Here is a 19151-nt window from a genome sequence, read left to right as displayed (position 1 = left end):
ATTATATTTTGTAAATATTTAGAGATTGATGACTGCAACACAGTCACAAAATCAGTTTTTCACCTGAAAGACTGTAGCTACTACTCGTTGCAGTTTTACAAGTGGAATATTTGCCCATTCTTGCTGGATACGAGACATTAGCTGCTCAACAGTCTGTTGAGAAACTTTTCTTCGATTCTCCTCTTCATGATGCTCCATACTTGTTCAATAGGAGACAGATCTGGACTTAAGGTTGGTCAGTCAAGCACCTGCTCTCTGTGTCTACAGAAAGTAGTCCATGATAGCAGGTGCAGACCCAGGCCTGACATTGTCTTGCTGAAATATCCACCTATCCTGTAAAAAGACAGAAATGTCTTTAAAATCCCCATATATGCCTGTGCATTGATTGTACCTTTACAAATAGGCAAGTCACCCATCCTATGGGCACTAATGCAGCCCCATACAGTGTTACCACGCAGTTCACACATTGTGCTGATAGCTGGTGCAATTTGTTTGCATGAATATCCAACATAAGTATTTCCTGAAAACAAGGTGAAATGTGGACGAACCTGAGCTGTTGTCGATAATGTAATAATGGAGAAAGGAATCAGTACCATGGACAGCAGCCAAACAAACAAAACACTTGTAAATGTGTCAGTTACAAGAAGAATATAAGAAGACAACATACTAATAATATAAAGAAAGAACAATCTTCAACATCTTTTTGCTCAGAAAACAAATTTATGTCACAACAAAGATATTTTACCTTTTGTTATGTTAACTCTGTGTTAAGTTACAGCTTTGACAGACTGTTAAAGCTACTGTTTCGCAGGCAATAATGAGTCTTTGTGAAAATTCACTCGAGGGAAAAGAAAACTGGCATTTGGGAGGAATTTAGGAACCGGACTGGAGAAGTTTTAGGTGGACTCCGACAGAGAGGAGGAGGTAGTGGTGTTTTGGTTGCGGCACAAATGCTCAAGTAGAGGAGTGGGTGAGAGTCATCCCTCATTTCTGACGCGCCTCAGTGGCAGCAGTTCCCACATTTGCGCGACGCACGGACGCACGCTGACAGCGCGTTTCTTCAGCTGAGACTTTCAGACTGAAACTTTTTGCTCTTGACCTGACGGATGTTAAACTCCTGTCACAACATATATACAAGTATAGAGATAGCTTGTTTTTTGTCACTGCAGTGGAGAAACTAAGGGAAGGAAGGGGGAGACTGCCCCCGTAAAATGTGAGGTGTGCGCACGTCGTCCTGCTTTACGAGCTGCCTCAGCCAGACCCCGGGACACTTGAACGCATTTTGGAGCTTCAGCTTGAATTATTATGGACATTATGAACCTAAAAAATCTGTGCATTCTGGTTTTCTTCACGTTCTATGTGCAGCAGGGATTGACAGGAGATTATGAAGCACGCCTCGGAACAAATCTACTTTTACAGGTGAGAATGTTTTTGTAATTATTAAATTATTATTTGTGGCAAAATTCAGTAAAGTCAGTGAACACATCCCTGTGGAGGACAAAGTGAGAATAAGAATAAAACAGAACCTTTTATTTAAATATTTCACCAAGAGAAGCTGAACCTCAAACATGTCAGTGTCAGTGTGTTTTAAAGTTAAATTCCTCACAATGATCAGGATGTGTAGTAATGTACTCAGCCTTGGCTTGAGTTCAAAATTAACATTGGAGACCAGAGTGCGCACTCTCATTGGCCCTGTGTACACTGAGAGCATTTATTTCCAGTTCCACTTCCCCTCCATTCATGAATGACTTTGATTCAAGACCATTTTGACACAAAATCTTGACCCAACTCTCACACAGGCACATTGTGGAGGTTGCTTCCATAAGAAGTTATTTTGAACAAACTATGCCAAGAAGAAATGTGATTATGCATTATAATGTGGCTCTCTCTGAGATACCTTTTATTAAAACTAGCCCTTGACTTGTCGAATGATTGACCTGCTGCCCTGTTTCATTTCCAGAGAATAAAGCGTCAAAGCAAAGCAGCAAAACCAGTGGTAAGTTTGTGTGGTTTGTATGTATCAGTACTGTACATACAGTTCATTCAATTGTTCAGTTACTGTGTATTTAGTATTTACAGATTATCAATAAAATAGTTGTGGGGAGCCTACATGGAAAAAAATAAGACAAGATTTAATGAGGAAAAATTATGTAACTTGTTTGTGTTGAATTACAGGGCCCCACAATAATAATTACATTATTATTAGTAGTAGTAGTAGTAGTAGTAGTAGTAGTAGTAGTAGTAGTAGTGATGGTGGTGGTAGTAGTAGTAGTATCATTATTAACTGAGTAAGAAGTCAGAATAATTAGGTAGCACGTTTGATATCTAAATGTGTTTGTGATTGATCAAAAATATGGAAATAAAAAAATAAAATGCTACGAGACTTGCAGTTAGAGTTTGTTGTAAGTTATAGGGTGTATTATATAGAACTATAAATAAGCACAGCTATTCATACAGAAATAATAGATCTAAACACTACAAATCAGCACCGCTCACAGCATCATCAGTAGCTCCATTATGGTTTCCCCTCGGTTTGCTTCAGTGTTACCTATGAAGTGGTTTCCTAAGACCAGTAAATCAGTCTGTGCAGCGCAAACCACAGCTTTCCAAAATACCAGCAAGTTGGAAGGCTGATGTGGCTCTCTTCTTCCTGCCTGTCGCCTCGTCCCGGCAGTAATGTGGCCGGCCCTGACCAGATTTGTCTCAACAGGCGCCGGCGCTGCCCGAGTAAACAAGCGAGAGGAAGAGACATCATGCGGGGACCTACTTTGTGTTATTTTCTTGACTTGCCAGGGTGATGCAGGGCAACCTGTGGCATAGGAAGGGGAGCGGGCCAGCAGTTATGTGTGAGGGTTATGTTTCTTCTGTAAGTACAGTCAGATCTACAGTAAGTGGTGGTGTTGCAGGTATGATCTGTTGGGATGATTCCAGCTCTTATTGGAGCTATATGAGTTAAAACTGTCATATCAGTTCAATAAGCCAACCTCTCTAGCATTCAGTTGATAAAAACTCCTCTCACACTCCCTCTGAATCCCCTCCTTCAGTGCTGTCCATTGTAACCTTTAAACTGACTTGTGTGTGTGTTTGTTATGCCACTAGTTAAAGGTGACAGCCTACCACGTGAAGTGTTCAGTGGTGTCCCGCTATGCTGTTACCACAGTCCAGAGTTCAGTGTGGAACCAGCTCCCCGTCATTAAGGAGGCTGCCTTTGAGGTGGACCTGCCCTCCTCTGCTTTCATCTCCAACTTTACCATGTAAGTCAGGTACCTACAGTATGTCGAACATTTCTATGAAACCGGAGGTTCAACCAATCATTACCTTACTCACATTCATGCATGTAGAAATGTGTCCCTGCTGTTAAGAGTGATGTTTGTCCTGATGAGTAGAACCCAGATATAAACCTTGAGAGGAATTCTTTAAGGAACTCAAATTCCAGTCCAGAGGAGCTGGATAATTTGATTAGCACGAGGGCTGGAAAGCGCTCTCTTTTAAAAATGCTAAATATAAACAGAACAAACAAGCCAAACGGCGAGATGAAGCTGGATTTGGGAGCGGAAGCAGGTCAAGAGGAGGGGGAACCTGAGGGCAGATGAATACTAAGCTTTGTAAAAGCAAGTCAGAAAGTTAATAGAGAAAATGAAGGTTTGCCCAGTCCCCTTTTTCTCCCCCACCCAGTTTACTAAGGCACTCTGCCAGTTTAGATATGCTGCACACACCTACGTCTTCTGTATGTCTACATGGAGGTGGATGTCGACTTGGATATTTTACATATGTGTGAGTCTGGTATGTTTACAGGCGTTTACAACCATCACATCTCTCTTTCTACGACACTCTCTTTCATTTTTCTATTCCACAGACCTGCACACATGCATATTTCCACATGCACACTCAGAACCTATACAACCTGTCTGCACATACCCAAAGGGAAAAATTCTGCGGCAAACATATGGCGTTAGTTCTTTGGCATTTCTGTATGTGAAACTAAGAACTCTGTGTTTAGGTCTGTGTGTGAACTGTGTGTAGGTCACTGATGTGCAGCCATTCCTTTACCCTCTCAGCCACACATATAAATACAAGCGCCTCCATTTTCCACTCGGCTCTCTCATGCCATTCTGCTCTGTTTCTCAAACAAGGGCCGCTTCAAGCCTGTGGGTTTATTTTAGTTATCCCTTGAATTTTTTTATTTTCTCTTTTCATATATTTGTTAGGATTTGACCTGATTTTTTGATTTAGGACCTTGTCGCGTGACATCGGTGGTCACCAAAGTCTATAGAAGTGCACTTTGTGAATTGGATCTTAGTTTTTGGTTGGGATTTTGTTGTGTGTAGAAGAGTGGCGCTCCTTCACAGCGTCATTGACCTACTTGATCTATCTTGAAAAAAGTGGCATGTCTGTTTGTGAAGCAGCTCTATGATAGCTGTAGAAATACAAGTCAATAACGCTTAACAACTCAATGCTGGCCGAACATGTTTCTCACTTTGATTCTCACAGAGAGCTGTTTCTTCTTCTGCTTTCCCCTGTCCTATCAGCACCTCCAATGGCAAGGTGTATGTGGCCCAGGTTAAGGAAAGAGCCACTGCCAGGAAAATATATGACGCTGCTAAGAAGCAAGGAAAAACAGCTGGACTTGTTGCAACCAAGTCAGTGACATGCAAAATTCAAGTTTTATCTTTAGCTACCACTGAATATAACATTTGACAGCATGTTTTTTCCTCACGTTCATTGTGCTGTGTTGCAGGGAGAGAGAGACTGAAAAGTTTCGTGTGGCTGTGAGTGTGCCATCAGGAGCTCTGACATCCTTCTCCCTGACCTACGAGGAGCTATTGCCTCGTCGACTGGGCCACTATCAGATCAGTTTGGGCCTGAGGCCCGGACAACTTGTTCAGAACCTGACGTTAGATGTTAGTATCTTAGAGAGGACAGGTATCAGTTTCATCAAAGTGCTTCCTCTCAGAACAAGCCGACTGCTGTCCAACATCACTGAAGGTAAGATCTGGCATTTATTACCAATCAAGATACATTGGTTGATTAGAGGCAACTTTCAAATCCCCCACTGATGTAAAGAACAAGTATACTGCCCAGTAGTCTTCACTGGTTGGATAACATCTCTTATTAAGAAAGCTAATACTTAATGTCCCTGTCCCCCACCCCTTTACTGGAAACATTGTTACATGAGATTGTTCCCTAAACCATTTGAACTGCTTTTACATGGCTTTCACTTGGAAGTTGCTCTTGCCCTGCAGGTGATAAAGACGCCCCCGCCTCCACTCACATTGAGCGGAGCACTGGATGTGCTCGAGTTTGCTACAGTCCCACATTGCAACAGCAGAGCAGCATTTCCTCCAAAGGTCTTGATGCTGACTTCATCATTCAGTATGATGTGGACCTCAGAGACCCCATGGGTGATATCCAGGTCGTGAGTAGTTTTTATTTCTGGCTCATCTAATACACATGTATGTCTATCACTGTGTTGTTGATTGCAGCAAAACGAGTCTTTTGCTAACATTTTTTTGTGTCCTCACTCTCTCACAGGTGTATGATGGCTACTTTGTACATTACTTTGCTCCCAGAGGACTTCCTGTGGTTCCTAAGGATGTCATATTTGTCATTGATGTCAGTGGCTCAATGATAGGCACCAAGATAAAACAGGTAAAGTGAACACCTTGTTCAAAGCCTCATGGACTAATAGCTAAAGTTCTTAGATAAAGAACATTTAAGGTACATTATTCGGTTACAGATTATACATTATACAGTTTTTTGTCAATAATTCTAGTCATTTCTGTCAGTAGACCAAGCAGGCCATGTGTACCATCCTTGGGGACCTGAGAGAGGGGGATCACTTCAACATTATCACCTTCTCAGACAAAGTTCACACCTGGAAGAAAGGCCGAACAGTGCGGGCAACTCGTCAGAACGTACAAGATGCTAAAGACTATGTGAAGATGATTATTGCGGAAGGATGTCAGTTGAAATGAGATATTGTCTGAGCTGTTGCATTGTAGTAAAAGTTGATCAATAACTTCTTCTTCTAGTGTTTGCACACCACCTTCGACACTAATATTCTGCATTGTTCTTGTCTTGTATCAGGGACCAATATCAATGCAGCTCTGCTCTCAGCTGCCCAACTCATCAACCCACCATCCTCTGGCTCTTCTATCAACCTGTCATCCCGTCGCGTCCCTCTGATAATTTTCCTCACTGATGGCGAGGCAACCATTGGGGTAACAGCTGGTGACACCATCCTTAACAATGCCAAGAAGACTTTAGGCGCAGCTTCTCTGTTTGGTCTTGCCTTTGGAGATGATGCAGACTTCCTCCTTCTGAAACGCCTGGCTCTGGATAACCGAGGTGTAGCTAGGATGGTGTATGAAGATGCAGATGCAGCCTTGCAGCTGAAGGGCTTCTATGATGAAGTAGCCAGCCCTTTGCTATCGGACATCCAGCTGTCCTACCTGGATGATCAGGCGTTCGACATCACACGCTCAGTGTTCCCAAACTACTTCCAAGGCTCCGAGTTGGTTGTGGCTGGGAGGGTTAAACCAGGGGTTAAGGACTTGAAGGTGTCGATGTCTGCCACTGATTCAAAGCAGCGTGTGAAGTTGGAGAATGATGTGCTGATCTCCCATGAAAAGCCGAATGGCAGTGAAGATTCTGCTGACTGTTCAGACGGTTTAGAAGGGATCTCCAGCTTTGTGCATCGTCTCTGGGCATATTTCACCATCAAAGAGCTGCTACTAGCCAAACTGAATAGCACTGACCCTGCAGCTCAGAGGTTACTGGCAGAGAAGGCCACCAACCTCTCCCTAAAATATAACTTTGTAACACCAGTCACATCTTTAGTTGTAGTTAAGCCAGATGTAGACGTAGCAGCTCAAACACAAACAACTGCAAAACCATCCACCACAGCTACCACAGCTACAACAGCTACAGCTTCTATCAAAATACCAGCTTCTGGTGTTGCAAAGAAGCATAGTTCACTTTCTAACTCCAGGCCTAACAAAACAAAACCAGACCCTCCTCAGCCACCTCACAATACACCACAAACTAAAAAAAGAATCACCACAGAGTCCACAGCTAGAACTCTAGTTTCTCCATCTAAGAAAAGAACTACCACCTCAAGTCCCAGCTCCATCAAAACAGCCCAAACACCTTTACTCAGAAAAAAGCCCACTCGTTCCCAGAATGACTCTAAAACGAACTCTCCTCCTCCTGCTGGAAAGATATCTACATTCCCACATAATGCTCTAAAAACAGCCCCACCCCCTGCACCTAGAAAAGTATCCACCCATCACCCCAATGCCACCAAAACAACAACTGCTCCTGAGGTAGCATTTACTACCACACCTCCACTGAGTTCAGTCAGAACTGACCCTGCACCCGTGCCCGTGAGACCTCTTATCTCGCAGCTCAGCACAGGAAAGACAACTCTCTCTCCGGTAGAGGCAGAGAATAGCACAGCATCTGCTCCAGATGATCCTCAGCTTGAAACCACGAGTGCTCCGCCCGAGCTGTTGTCTCCGCTCACTTCTCTGACCCCGGCCTCGGCGCCGGATGTGGAACACAACAACACAAACTCAGGTGGTGGCAAAGATCTGAGTATTGCCACCCTGGTATCAGCCACCTTTTCTCCTATGCCTGGTGTAACAGACGGACCACGACTATGGGAGGCAGCAGGGCTTCTGGGTAGGTTTTGTCTGACATTCATAAAGTCAAATTTACAATCAATCCTTTACAATCAAATAAATCATTCCAGTGTCCCAACTAGTTGCTAGCTGAATTTAATGTTCTTTATCTCTCCACTAGATGTCTCTACTTCCATTCAGATTCAGAGGAAAGGTAAAACTGTACTTCCTCTTCTTCTTCTTAATGCTTTTGCATTTTACCTGTTATAAATCTATTTAAATGCACTAGTGGATGATATACTCTAATCAATTGCTTTCAAACTCCTAATACCACAACGTAAAACTAGTCCATTGCAAGTCCTACATTTATTATGTATTTTCAGCAAAATATCCTCTTTAGAATTGACTGTGATACTCTTGACAGTTGTTTAATTATGATTTACCATGATAATCAACTACAGTATATTGCAGCATTTGGGCTCAATCAGTCATCAGTTAATTACATTTTTGTCTCCTCTATGAAATAGATATTGACCTTGTAAAAGGTAAGTAGCTTTTAATACTTCATATCATGTTGTCTGCAGTAAAAAAAAAAAAAAAAGGGGGGGGGGGGGGGGGAAGCACAATATCTCCAGTTTCTCTAGTAGTCTCTAGTTCTCTAGTTTCTCACTTCTATTGTCTTTCATTTCTCAGACTATGACGCTACCTATGATTATGACTACGACCTCAACTATGATACCTGTAAGTTTAAATGTTTTATTTCCTCTTTATAAACTCTACTACAGCTGTTAATTGGTTCCTTGTAAAATATGTGTCTGCTTCATTTCTAGGGGATGACACTGCAGATACAGGGTCATTTGGTAAGCATTCAGTGTTATTTACAGCTGCAGGGGTTAAATGACATATAAATAACTATAGAAATCCAGCTTGCAATACATCCTGTGACTGGTTTCAGTTCTTGGGATAGAGGGAAACTGTCCTTTTATTGAATGTCTTGTGCTTTTAGAATCTACATCCAGACTGAGTACCATCGGGGTCTTCTCCTCATCAGGTTAAGGATCATTATGATTATAAATATAAGAAGTTGCATGTTTCATGTAGACATGTCATATTAATGACCAGTGTTTTGTGTTGTAGTTGATGGAGATCCCCATTTTGTCATCCAGCTGCCAAAGCTCCATCAGAACCTGTGTTTCACAGTAGATGGCAGCGCTAATGATGTCCTCAGACTGTTAGAGGACCCAGAGAGAGGTATGCATTCAATAATATTGAATGTCAAAAATGACACGTGTACACTGAACATGGGTTTCCTTCCTCTTTAAGGGATCATTGTGGATGGTCACCTGATGGGGGCTCCCTCCAAGCATGGTTTAGAAGACCGCCCCCGAACCTACTTTGACCAGCTCACCATCTCCTCAGCCACAGGCGGCTCTGGTGACATCATGGTCACACTCTCTCTGGATGCTGTAGTGGTGGAAGGAGAAGGGCGGGAAACTCTTCCCATCAATCAGCAGGGGTCTGTGACAAGGCAGGGTGTGACAGTTACTGTGGACAACCACTGGAACTGCTGGATTGAGCTGGCCAATGATGTGCGCTTCCTAGTCCTGTTCCACCGCTATAAACACCCTAGCTACCTACAGATGGCTCACCTGGGTTTCTACATCGCAGATGGTCGGGGGCTTTCTGCCTCAACCCAAGGATTGCTGGGTAATGCACATACCAGTTTATTACTGCAGCACTTAGCAAAGTGCACTTAGAAGGAGCAAATGATCAAAAGTAGTAGTTATTAGTATTTGAGAGGACTTTCAGCTGTATGACAGTATTTCACATGTAAGAGTCTGTAAATTCTATTTTAACGGCCACATGGCCTTTCATCCTTTCATACTACTGTTGATAGTTTGTTTAAAGTTGTTTTATATACAGATACAAACCCCTCCCCACCCTAGAGGATCTGCACATTTGGACTTTGATCAGACCTGTTTATAATAAATTGCCAGTTTGAATAGTTTAAATTAAACCATCTTAGAAGTTTAGAGGTAAAATGTTTCTTTCTTTTACATCGCGGTAACAATCCAGTGTTGTTGGAAAGAAAATACTACTAATCAAGTATAGTACCTTTTATTAAGCTTTATTAAGGTCATAAATGCAAATCTTTAGTACAATACATAAAAAGTAGTGAGTTTTTAGCACGTCTACCAAAGTAAGATTTCCTCTTTAAACATTATAGATGGTTTCTTTGTTTGAGACCTAAAGAGATGATGATTATTATTTATTGTATTTCATTAAAAATTAGAGATTAATCCCCAAGAAATTAGCACAGATACGTGTGTCGGACTTTAGGTTTCATCTTTCTTTGTACTCCATCAGTCATCATCCAAAACTACTGTATCTCTACCTTAAACAGCTACAACAGTGTTCTGAATCCAAAAATATGCAGTATTAGTACAGTACTTAGTAACTGTAGTTAGATTTGTTTCTAATCCTGATGTCCCTTTTCTGCCTACAGGCCAGTTTCAGCATGCTGACATGACTGTAATGGTGGTGAAGGATCATGTGGCTGGGGATGCTCACCGGGCTAATACAGAGAAAGTTTTAGACAAGGGGATCCTGAGGTGGGATTCAGAGCACGTGCCAGTCACTTTGCAAGACAAGACGCTTAAAGACACAGTGGGGAAACGCCACCTTAGCAGGTGTTGGGTGGTTCCTAAGTCTGAAATAGAGAGACTGCTGGGTCATCCGTATGAGAGCTACGTGGTGGATCGTGTGTAATTCTAGCTGAGTCGACTCCACCTCTGTGCTTCTGTGCTGAACAGCTCAGGTCACAGCTATTATCAAGGCATGGACAAAGAATGAACAAGAACTGGAAATCTACAAGGCTAAAAAGACTCTGCCCTAGTCTGTGAATGGGACTGTCTAATATTCAATAAGGAGCTGACAGACACAAACAAACACAGGTGTGGTCATAAAAGTAGAAAAGTGGGGAAGACATACAACTACAGACTACAGTGAAAAACTGCAACTACACGACCAAATGATGAGGATGGTTCTGCAAATACAGTGAAGGACTGAATGATGCCTTTGTGCTTTCTCCATGGCTGAATATGAACTGAATTCAAGCTCTGTAACTATGACAGAGATGCAATGTTCTCCTGGTTGCATGGCAACCACAAAATGTCCATTTGTGCTGTGCCTCACACAGTAACTCTGTTCACAACTTCAAAGATACATAGCAGATTATTCTTCTGTATCATCATGGGATGATAATATGTTTGTATTTTCTAGTGTAATCTAATGTAATGAAAATCTATTATGTGTATGTACAGCTAATATTCCCATACAAAAGTTGGATGTAGCGATTTCATCTTCCAAAAGAAACACAGAACTGTTTTTCTCCAGGTTTGCCATGTGCTTTTTATTTTTCTATCATTTCATTCATAGTTTAATTTGTTTTATTTGTTACACAAGACATTAGGCATTTTTCACATACTAGTGATCAAACAAGGACAGTTAAGTTTTTCTACTACTCAGCCTGAACTATTTCTTTTGTCAATTTCAAGGGATATTGTCTATGGTGGTTTTCAGAGGCCCAACTGGATGGAAATTAAAACCAGTACAACCACACACAAGGCTTTTGTTTTTAATAAATAAAAAAGAGAAGACACTGCTGAGGGAGGGTGGGAGTGGGGAAGGGCTTTAAAGAGTAAACAGTATTCCAGTTTTTAGCCGATAACATGTGGATGAAGACCACGCGTACGCACACACACACACAATGTTGCACAGTGTGAGACTGCAGTGATTACACAGCTGCACAGATTTAGATTTCAGCTCCATGTCCAACTTGCTGTTACCCTTCCAACAAAACCTTTTTCTTAGGAATGCTAGTAATTAGATTAAATCATGATGCAACACTGGAATGATCACTAAATAAGGTAAACATAACACATGACACAGCAAATAAAACTAAACAAAAAAACAACATGATTTCGGTGTGCATGACTTTTAAAAATCCATTCTATCATCTGAACAGAAGCTAAAAGCATAGCATATTCAGCATTTGAAGTAAGCTTTTCCATGATACGTCAGTGACATTTAAATAAATAGAGCATAGCAATAAGACACATCATCACCCCCCAACACGTAATAACTTTGTTTAGAGTTGTTAACGGATTGGTTGTGGTGGATAAAGTGGAACTGCTTCAGTGTTTTAAAGGAAAACAGTCTGTCTGATGAAGTGTAACAAGCCAAGTCACAGATCAGTCTGGCTCTAAGTGAGTGTGTGCTGCAGATGACGAGCTGCTGCTACTCAGGTGTGCCTGATGTGATGGAAAACTATTTTCCTTCTGTAGCATCCAGACACATCTGCAGAGCAGCATATAGCACACCAACTGGACTAAACTGAACATTGCCAGCAGGTTTTTGCCAATAACAGAGACCCCATTTTTGGCACAAGACTCGACCTGTCTCTGACTGTTAGTTAAAACAAAGCAGTCGATACCTCAAAGGGCCCACGAGTGTGAATTAGACCCTAAATTAAGGCTACAACCAAATGAAAGCATCTTGGTTCATTCGTGTGGGTCGGGACTTGTAACTGTGGCTTCATACATTTGCTATGCTACAAAGTCTTTTCAAGTTATTGGAGATTCCAGCTTTTCCTTCTATGGAACAACTAGTTATTCATAGGATTTAGTCTCTAAGGGGACTTATATCAGTGACATACACAAGGGTTGAAACAACCAATACACAATCTGGTGCTTTCACTATGAGCTGAAATTTCAGTCTTCGCCCTCTTTTCACTCAAAAGCGAAACCATGCAAACCCAATCCAACACAATTCCCACGTACACTTCCATAACCGGAGTTCACATAATTTCCAGGATCCTTCACCAAAACACAAACCCGTTTCCCTGCCTCTGTTCAGCTACCGACATTCCCTTTATTTTTTGAAACTTTCCACTTGAAGATCCACAGTTTCAACCTCGGCTCTGTAAACTTCATAACTTCAGCCAGTGAAATCTGCACCACGTGTACAGAAATAAAACTCTTCAATAATTTAAAATGTTAGAACGTAAACTATTCAAATTCAAAAATGACATCATACAACAGAGATAAATGAAGCAACAAGGTTTTTCGGGGGAGGGGGAGAGACAGGTAATAGCCACTGGTTAGCTTGCTCGCTAGCACAGGGAACACAACAGCATTGCAAAGTTGACAGAACAGCCCATTAATATGTCACTTTTGAATCACATTATTTTGCCTGATCAACAGATTTTTGCCAAAAGGAGCAGAGCCTATTGAAGAAAACACAGGTAAAAGACCAAGTAAGAGAAAAGTGAAAGCAGGGTTGACAGGAGCGATGCGTGGAATGGTCCAGCCTTCATACCGCAGTGTCATTTAAGTCTATGTACAATACTACTGTGTGTAAAAGATGCATGCATGTCAACTGGAGAACACCCTTTAGAGGATTCTATGCTAAGCCATCACAGGTCTCTCATGTCAGAGCCCGCAATTGAAACCTCTCAATGCCATCCGACTTCCATTCACCCCAACCCAACCACCGATATGAGGAGAAAGACGTTACAGAAAGAGTGAAATGCTTCAAAAATCAGCAACAAGTAATAAATTCACCTCTAATGAGAATATTTAAGACATGATTATACTGTAAATTCTACAATGGAATGAAAGACCGTATCAACCCTGCTTTTCAGTGACAGAGATAGGGAGTGTGAGTATTTGAACAGCGTGTATGTGTGTGAGCATTAATGTGTTCGAACACGTCGAGACAGAGAGAGGGGGGATAAAAGGAAAAGGAGGCAAATGGCTCAGGACAGGCAAAGCCCAGAAACACATCCCGTCCTCTATACTTCATTCCCCCACCACTTTGCACCCCTTTGTTTTTAAAGGGGTGCTCAGGCAGACCCCATTGCCCCCCCCACTGGCCCTTTTACGCTGACTCTGCTGCATCTTTCGTCCCTTTCACCCCGCCTCCTCTCCCAGCCCCGCCCTCTCTACTGCTCACTGCTCATCCTCCCCGAACACATCGTTCTGTTTGCGCTTCATGTTCTCAAAGTCAAAGTCGCTCCCGGTCATACGTTTGTAGATGTCCTTGATGTCGTTGCAAGTGGTCTCGAAGTGAGTGGTGGCATCGTAGGACCTTGATGCGAAGACCTAGGCAATACATGAATACATTCAATAACTGTTATAAAACAAGGGATCATCAACATCATTAGGAACCCTAATGATGTTGAAACACTCTTTATAGTTGCAGTGTTTAAAAAAACAGGTCTTACCTGGCTCTCAGTACCATCATCTGTGGGCTCATAAAGATCACTAATAGCCACAAACCTGTTAAAAGCAATGATCTCTGGTAAGTAAAGTGATGATATGAATTGCGCTTCTCCTCAATTTGTTTATCGTATGTACATTTGTAAATGTGTACGTTGTGTGTTAATGGACTGACTTTTGGTCGATGGGCTCCAGCAGCTCCAGGGCTGGTTCTATCTCAGCCTCGGGCTCGCTGGTTTCCACTGTGGTGCTGACAATGGCAATGTACTTCCCCTGGGCTGCCACGTTGTGAGCATAGGAGATCATGCACACGTAGATGTCTGTAGAATTGACAAAGAGAGGACAAAGTCAAATGAGAGTTGAAACCTTTATTTACTGACTTTTGGCCACTTAGGGAAGCTGTTAACAATGTGTAATCACAACAGTGATAAATTATCCTCGGGTGGTGGTGGTTGTGAGCTTGGTAGCAAACAACTCCCTGTTTTTGTATCCAGTAGATAGAATGATTTTATCATTGATTTGAGTGTCTGACCAGTTGATGAATGGAGGTTCAGTATCACCAATATCTATAACTTTTAGCTCTGATTTGTTCTCAAGTAAACTAAAATGGAAATATTTGGCTCATTATCTGCTGAATATTCCGCTATATTAATCAGACAGTCACTAGGATTATTATTATCATTATATTATCATGTCATATAAATAAGGATGTTTGGAAAACACTAAGCAACTAAATGCTGCACGTCAGAAAACATGACTACTGATGCTCACCTGAGTTGCGGTTAACCTGATTCTGAGGAATGATGATCTGGCAGGAGTTGGCATCATTAGTGTTTTTGATGGGGTGGCTGAGGATGCAGATTACGCGGATCACCTGGCCCGCCTTACGGACACGGTCAGGGATGTAGCTGGGGTCACAGATGAGCTGCTTACAACGAGCCACCTGCAGCAGGAATGAATAAATGCTTTGAAGGGTTTAATGCTCTCAGGCTGAATATACAACAGTGAATAAACGCACTTTGTCTCCAATTTAATGCTTGTTATGATATAGTTAGATAAAGCAGCACACCTCGCCCTCAGACTTCACGCCAACCACATGTCCATCTTCCATCACAATCTCATCCACTGGTTTGTTCAGCATGTAGGTTCCTCCATAGATTGCACTCAACCTAAGGTAACAAGCAAGTAAGACCTTTAAAATCATCGGCTGTTTTCTATTTCTGTTTTCTACTTCAACTAACCCTAAAATCAACCTACAGCACAGTTTGTGTTATCATATATTCAAAAGTGATTCAATTACCTGGCAAATCCCTGTGGCAGCTCTCCCAGACCGTACAGTGGGTAGAGGTAGGGGCTCTTCCCATACCGCGCCAGCGATTCGCTGTACAGTTTGATGCGATTGATCGTCTCCAAACAGGGAACATCAAGATAGCTGATGAAGGGGAAAAAAAGGAACAGAAGTTGCTGAAAACACCTGTCTGCTGCATTTGGAAATGCTGATGAGAGCTGCAAAATCAAAAATTGCAAAGCAGAAAGGCTGTAAATACAGCTGTTAAAGTAAAATGTAGCCACTTGTTAATTGGTTGGGAATAGTGCTATGCTGTCCTTTGCTGTTCTTACTCATCTGTCCTGTAGAGGGCCAGGGCGTGGCCGGTGAAGTCAATGACATCCTGACCGAGGTCAAACTTCTTGTAAACGTCCCTCATTGTTGTGGTTTTGGGGTCCACACCCTCAAAGGTCTTGGGGTCATTCTCATCAAAGTTGGCCACAAAGACTAAGAACTTACGGAACCTTCGCTTCTCAAACATCCCCATCAGATCTGGAAATACAAAAGCTTTGCGTTACGCTATAACACTGTGATTATTACACTGTTTGAATAGCCTGCTTGTGATATTTTTGCTGGTAAAGTAATGATGACATGTGCTAAGGCAACATACTTGAAGCTAGCGCCTCAGTCTCTGTGGACGGCACCTTGTAGATCTTTCCTCCTTTGTAGACGAAGCTTCCCTCCACAACCTTAAAGTCAAGGTACCGTGTCACTTCTGTGTATAGCAGCATCTTCACAAGCTGCCCTGCAAATCACCAAGACAAACATCTTCTTCATTTACCACTAAATTACAATTAATGCCCTGATAGTATAAATTAATATAAGCAGTCTCATTGCGTAAAGCCTTATCCCTGAACCTTAGCAGTATTAATAATTGTGCAGTAATTGTCTTTATGTACACCTAGCTAGTAATCAGAGACTGACCATTGGCCATGAGAAACTTGGGGATGAGGTCAACGTTCCAGTCTCTACCTCTGCCCATTGACTCAGGTGGGCTATCTGGGAGAGTAAAGCGCTTGTACAGCTGTGGCAGAGAACAGGAAACAGAAACATCAACAACATCATGTGAGGCTGGAACCTGTGAAGCTCACAGAATCTTGAGTATCACACAGCATAAGACACAAATGAAGACAGTAAAAACAGCAGATGGTAGCACTAGAAGTAAAACGAGATGTACAGAGGGACGTAAAAATATATTGATTGGTTTTATAGATCCCATGTGCCCTTTACCTCCTCCAGGGGGGTGATGGACGAGCTCTCACCACCATAGTATGGGTTCCTGTCCATGTGCAGAACCTTCTTCCCATTCACAGACATGATCCCGGACAGAATGCATTCCTGTGTAAAACAACATTAAACATCTAACTGTGACCCATCAATATGAACATGAACACAACACCAGATGAGCATGCCTTAGAGGGGAGGAAGTCCCTCAGGTGTCAGTCAATTCCTGACATCAACTAATTACATCCTCCAAAATTACCATAGGGTTGAAGAAACACTTTACTAAAGCAAAAACGGAACAAACTCCACAACTGCTGTGTTCGCCTGCATTATTTTTAGTCAGGTGTACCTAATAAACCAACAAAGAAGTATATTTCTCTTATTAAATCTATCTCTCTGGTATTACTATCTTGCCACCCTGCTCATATCACTGAGGATGGGTTTAATAGGACTTACTGCAGAGCTGTTACACTCTTACACTACAACAGTCACAGCTAGGTGTACCTAATGCACAGGCAAGTGAGTGTATGTGCAAGTTAGGAGGTTTTGACACGGCAGCAGGGGAGGACTGTGGTGGCGATGTGCGCATGCGCGACTAGATCGCTCATGTATTCATATCCACTGTCACAATAACAATCATAATAATGATAATAATATTAAATAATAAAAATAATGACAAAAAGAGTGCATAGGTTATTTAAATGCATTATTGCATCATAAAATATATGGTATGAATATATACAAAACCACATGTGATAACGACTTTCAATGCGTGTAATAACCTTGATTAATATCATATACAGGGGGTCAGGCTTATTGTGCCGCACTGGGTGTGATAAGTGAAGGCAACTGCGGCGAGAGCGGCAGCAGGGAAGAAACCCGAGCGATCAACTCGAGCTCAGGCCTGCGCCAGCCTCAGGATGGAGGCCTGCCTGTGCGAGGAGGACCATGACACAGTGTGGGGTTACGCCTAAAAGATGCTGCTGGGTGGGACACAGCGCTGAGCCGTCCGTGGCGACCACAAACCACCGCAGCAGCAGCAGCAGCAGCAGCTGGAGCACCGGGGATCCGCCGGCAGCTCCACAGCTACATTTCAACATATTTCCCAGGCGCATCTCTTATCACTATTTAGTAATGTCACCAGCGCCCAGGGATGCGAGAGGCTTTCACTTGTATCCTGGGAGTGGAGATAAGCGGGCCTGTAGTGTGGCTTAAATGACCGTCTGCAAGCTCACACCCGTTCCTGCGCAGAGGAAACGGAGCTTGACTACTTACTGTGAGTCCGGTGCCCAAAACGATCACATCATATTCCTCATCCATGTTGTCTCACCGCCTCTCCCGTCTCGCCCTCTTTTTTTCTGCCTTGACAAACGAAGAGTGTTGAAGAGGAGAATGCCTGTCAGTCCGCGCACCGGGAAGCTCGCTCCCTTTCTCTGGGCTTCAAGTGGCTCGATCAACGGGAAATGTTGTTTGTTAGTAATAGGACATTGAGGACCAGGGGAATATGCTGTCCACACTGTCACCGGCGAGGACGACCAAAGATGGCCCTGATCGTGGAGCACTCTAGAACAATGTCACTGCGCGTCGGGAAGTAGTGCGCATCCTCCTTCCCTCTTCCTATGTTGTCACACAATAGACTCCAACTGAAAACGTGTCTCTAATGGGAAACTCCGCTCTGAGCTCGCGTCATCGCGCGTTTATGCGTATGCGCAGTGTCGTTTTAGAGTCTGGCTTGGAGTTTTATGCCATTTGCCATTTCAACTGTATTGTGACTAAGTCTGGGTTTAGTCTCTGTCTTCTTTTCTATCCTTCCTTTCCAGTCGTAGGCGCAGCGTTGCGTGGATGCAGGCACTGGTATCCCTCCGCCTGCACAGCTGTGTGGATGGGAGTTGCTCTCACTGACTGAACGCACGCAGCTCTTTTCAACAGCCTCCAATAACCGTCACGTTTGTTTAACTTGTACCTTTTTATTTTCTTTTACTTTTTGTGTAATACAGTGGCACCTGATGCATGTATGGTGCATCAAGATGAGACGAGCAGTGAAATAACAAAATTGAAGTGATGTCAGCACCATGGACAGTTGCCAGGTGTACCTGTCATTCATTGACAGCTGCATTATAAACATCACATGTTTGTTTATGACACATTCAGTATGATGACAGCCCATGTTTTTGCACAGCAATTTCTTACAATACTTTGCTCATTAATTGTGAAAAACATTACACTTACAAAATTAATTTCATCATATTTTCTACTGGTTGAGCACAGTTGACAAGCATCACATTTTATAAACATTTGTTTTGAGCAAAAATCTGAAATAAATGTCAAGTACATTAAGTTGTCAAATGTATGTTGTGTATTGAAACATGCAATATTTCTAAGTGGACTGTGGAGTAGGAGTTTAAAACAACTTTTTTTAAAAAAAGGAAATAAGTAAAATTTTTTAAATTCTCAAGTACAAGCAAGGATGGATCAACTGATCAAGACAGCCGACTGCACAGGTGCTCCGAGATCCACAGAACCCCAAAACCCCCAACTCTGTCTGATGTGGGCCTATATAATATGATTAACTGCAAACATGTCAGAAATGTGCACCTCTAAATTAGCATATCAGTAACCCTAACAGCCAGCTCTCTGGTCAAAAACTGTTATTTATTTATGGAGGCATTAATAATATTTTAATAATAACGATGCCAA

At 42.4% G+C, this 19151-nt stretch overlaps 2 protein-coding genes across 3 annotated transcripts; one reads left to right on the top strand and one right to left on the bottom strand.

Moving 5' to 3' along the window:
- The first annotated feature begins 1005 nt into the window (after window positions 1-1005).
- On the top strand, window positions 1006-10902 carry itih6 (inter-alpha-trypsin inhibitor heavy chain family member 6). Of its 2 annotated transcripts, none has more exons than XM_026367360.1 (17): window positions 1006-1419; window positions 1961-1996; window positions 3100-3254; window positions 4530-4640; window positions 4739-4986; window positions 5244-5413; window positions 5533-5649; window positions 5790-5961; window positions 6088-7683; window positions 7804-7836; window positions 8150-8167; window positions 8316-8363; window positions 8453-8482; window positions 8629-8673; window positions 8760-8873; window positions 8946-9329; window positions 10129-10902. In XM_026367360.1, exons 1-17 carry the CDS (start codon window positions 1306-1308, stop codon window positions 10389-10391), a joined length of 3654 nt encoding a protein of 1217 aa, XP_026223145.1. In that variant the 5' UTR covers window positions 1006-1305; the 3' UTR covers window positions 10392-10902. The 2 variants fall into 2 exon arrangements, with proteins under 2 accessions (XP_026223145.1, XP_026223144.1); XM_026367359.1 differs by having other exon boundaries at window positions 5244-5416.
- Window positions 10903-11114: 212 nt separating this feature from the next.
- On the bottom strand, window positions 11115-18298 carry gdi1 (GDP dissociation inhibitor 1). Its single transcript, XM_026367357.1, has 11 exons — window positions 17730-18298; window positions 16461-16568; window positions 16155-16254; window positions 15841-15975; window positions 15524-15722; window positions 15204-15335; window positions 14973-15072; window positions 14675-14846; window positions 14079-14223; window positions 13909-13963; window positions 11115-13786 (listed from the first exon to the last, which is right to left on the bottom strand). Exons 1-11 carry the CDS (start codon window positions 17772-17774, stop codon window positions 13634-13636), a joined length of 1344 nt encoding a protein of 447 aa, XP_026223142.1. The 5' UTR covers window positions 17775-18298; the 3' UTR covers window positions 11115-13633.
- Window positions 18299-19151: the final 853 nt, after the last annotated feature.

Source organism: Anabas testudineus, chromosome 7 (genome assembly GCF_900324465.2).
Source record: "Anabas testudineus chromosome 7, fAnaTes1.2, whole genome shotgun sequence".
Classification (NCBI taxonomy): domain Eukaryota; kingdom Metazoa; phylum Chordata; class Actinopteri; order Anabantiformes; family Anabantidae; genus Anabas; species Anabas testudineus.
Note: the sequence above shows the minus strand (reverse complement) of the source record. Positions and strands in the feature narration are given on the sequence as shown.